The following is a 2,991-nucleotide window of genomic DNA, read 5'->3' on the forward strand; positions in this document are numbered from 1 at the left end:
ATGGAGCACGCCTTCCGTGTGATGCCCACCCCAACACGGCTCTCTTGACGAAGCAGGCGAATGTCTGCTTTGCCGTGGCGCAGGGCTTTGCTGTGGACTGTGTGGAGGCCTTGAACGAGATCGAGCGGGAGGGGCTGGAGAAGTATTACAGAAGAGCGCGGCGGCCGCAACTTCATTTATGTTCCGTGCCTCAACGACAGCGACACCCATGCCAAGGTGCTCACCTCCGTCGTTGGCGCGTGAGTTGGTGCTGCAGCGCCGCTGTTGCGGGACTCCTTCTTTGTTGACCTTCTCTCTCTTGCCGCAGCCCAACTGCACGGTTTCCATCCATCATCCCACGCGCGCTGACCTCTACACGCGCTGCCTTGTTATATCGAGGCACGCAACGTTTAACGCACGTCACCACATATCGTGACCACTTTCTGTGCTCTCTCTTCCCCCTTCTTCTGGTGTGTTCGCGTGCGTGGCTGACCGTATCGCCGTACGGTGACGCACCAGCGACAGTGACTGCTGGTGCGGCGCCGGTCGCCTTCTTCACCACATCCCGCGCAGAAAGCCCAGCAAGGCGCAAAGCAGAGCGGATTCCTGGCAGCCCGCAAGATCGAGGGGCGAAACAGAAACCCGCTGCCTTCGCACTTCTCTCTCACGTTCCGTTCCGTCGTGTGCGCCTCTGCTTCGGGTTTACCACTCTCTCTCGTTCTCCGCTGATCGTTGGCTACAAGGTTGGCTTTCGACGTGACAGCTTTTGGCCCCCGCTGCTGCTGCCTCTCGCCATTTTCGTGTTTTTGCTGCTCTGCTTCCGTCCATGTGCACATATTTCCGCCTTCTCGCTTCCGTCTCCCGTTCTCGCTCTCTTCCCTGTGTCTTTCCCACCGTGCCGGCAGGTCCAACACTTATCCGTCGGAAGAACGCGCACGCGGCCCCTATCGCTGCCCGCGCCTCTTCTCCGCCTGTTTTTGCCCTTGTTATAATGGAGTTTTTTCAAGTTGTCGACCCTGTGACGCTGGCGCCGGCGTCTTACGCGTACGTGGCGCTGCAGCTGGCATTGGCCGTCGCCTGCGCCGTGCTGCTCGGTGTGTGCTTGCACGTTTTGCCTGAAAGACTGGTGCGCTGCTCCAAGACCGCCCGTCCTAAGGTGCCTCGCGAGGCCCTAGCAAAGGCGGTCACACCTGCCTCCAAGCTTTCCGTGGCTAATAAGCCTTCATCCTCGGCCGCAGCCTCGGCCACTCCCTCCTTTTCTGCCGCGGCGCCGGTGGGCACAGCACCCAAGGCGCAGGCGAAGGCGACCGCTCCAGCGGCTTCGGCTGCTGTGGCAGACAGCACGCTGGACGACGCCCTAGAAGCGTTTTTCGACGAGGAGATTCTTCTCGACGAGGCCTTACTCGACGCCACAGCGCCATCTGCCCTACCAGAGGAGGAGACGGCCCCAACGAATCGGACGCCCGGGAAGCCGACCCGACCGCCTCCCAAGAAGACCGGAGACTTCTCCACAGCTCTGGCGGCCAAGATGGCCAAGGGACTGCGAATCAAGGCGTGCCCTGCCAGCACTGCTTCTTTGCCTCAAGCACAATCAAAGCCACCCGAGAGAAACGACACGGCCGAGAAGGAGCTCGAGGACGCTCTGGACGCATATATGGAAGAGGAGCAGCTGCTGGATGAGGCGATGCTGGACAGCGCGGTAGACGCGGCACACAGAACATAATCCTGCAACGCATGCATGGGCGAGGGCAGGGCAAGCGAAGCACTCAGGGTAACAAGCGGTGGCGTCTGCCGTGCATCCGTCTCCGCACGTAAGGTACAGCGAGGAAGTCTATTATTATGTGACATACGTGTAGGACCCACTAGTGCGTGAACACACGAGTGCGTGTGCGTATGCACACGTATACCTACACCCGCACACACGGTTCGCCGCGCCGCTCTGCAACGCGTCTGCGGAGTGCGTCTCGTGACCCGAACGCATGCTCTTGTACGTACCGAAATCGGGGGCACCCCGCACGCCTGCTTTCTTTTCTCTCTGCTTCCACTCAGATGCACCGAACGTGAGGCTAAAGCGGCATTGGACAGGATGCGTGCAGTGATGAAGGATGTCGGGTGTACATGCACGCATGCGTTTGCTGCTGGGCAGATTCGAATAGGCCACGCAGGGCATGCCGTTATCGGTGAGTACCGGTTCACAGCGGTGGGTCTGTCTGCTCAGCGGCGACGGGGGCAAATGTGGACTCGCTCTGATGACTCAAGCGGCCAGCCTTCTATGCCCCTTCGTCGGCGGACTGGTTTGTGTCGGTGTGTGAGCTCAGTTGTAGAGCGTGATATCAGGAGTGGCTGCAGTTACAATACGCCTCGTGAGGCATTTTAGGCTTGAACAGCTGCTCGCTTTCTTTCGCCTGGAGCAGCGTGTGCGTGTGTGCTATGCTCTCACTAGTGGACAAACGCGACACGCCTTGCACGAGCAGCGAAGTTGCTGGCTGACTTCCTTTGCGTCTTTCATGTCCTCTGGCCTTCTCGTGTGTTGACTCCAAAAGCCGGTGGGGTATGCAAGCTGTACTGGACAAGTTGATATTCACTTTCTGCTTCCTTGTGCGCAAAATGTAAACGGAAGTGGCCTCTCTGCCTGTGTGCAGGGTGCGTGCGCGAGATCTCGTCCCTTTTGCCATAACAACGTCTCGGCACGCCACGAAACTGAGCTCTCAACGCGCCTGTGTGCTTCTCTGCACAGGCCGACCACCGCTTAATCCCGCCATTCACCTCCAGTGGACACTGGCACCTGCTCTCTCTCTCTGCTGCTGCTGATAGTTTTCTACTACAGCGTACAGACAAACACGAAGGGGGAAAATCAGATGAAGACCTGTCCACAATGCCGTCTTGGGTTGCTGATTTGCGTCACTTAGCACCCACGTGCGCTTGCGATATACCGTCACACGCCACGTGCATTTCGTGGGCTTGGCCTTCTATGAGCGCACACACACAGGCGCACGTGACCGTGTTCTGATG

The 2,991-nt window shown here is 58.9% G+C and overlaps 1 protein-coding gene across 1 annotated transcript; it reads left to right on the forward strand.

Annotated features, from left to right (window-relative positions):
- Positions 1-970: 970 nt before the first annotated feature.
- LDBPK_171590 (hypothetical protein, conserved) lies at positions 971-1,702 on the forward strand (the record flags this gene model as incomplete). Its single annotated transcript, XM_003859966.1, has 1 exon — positions 971-1,702. The coding sequence occupies one exon, from the start codon at positions 971-973 to the stop codon at positions 1,700-1,702; it is 732 nt and encodes a 243-aa protein (XP_003860014.1).
- Positions 1,703-2,991: the final 1,289 nt, after the last annotated feature.

This window comes from Leishmania donovani, chromosome 17 (genome assembly GCF_000227135.1).
Source record: "Leishmania donovani BPK282A1 complete genome, chromosome 17".
In the NCBI taxonomy this organism is placed as follows: Eukaryota; Euglenozoa; class Kinetoplastea; order Trypanosomatida; family Trypanosomatidae; genus Leishmania; species Leishmania donovani.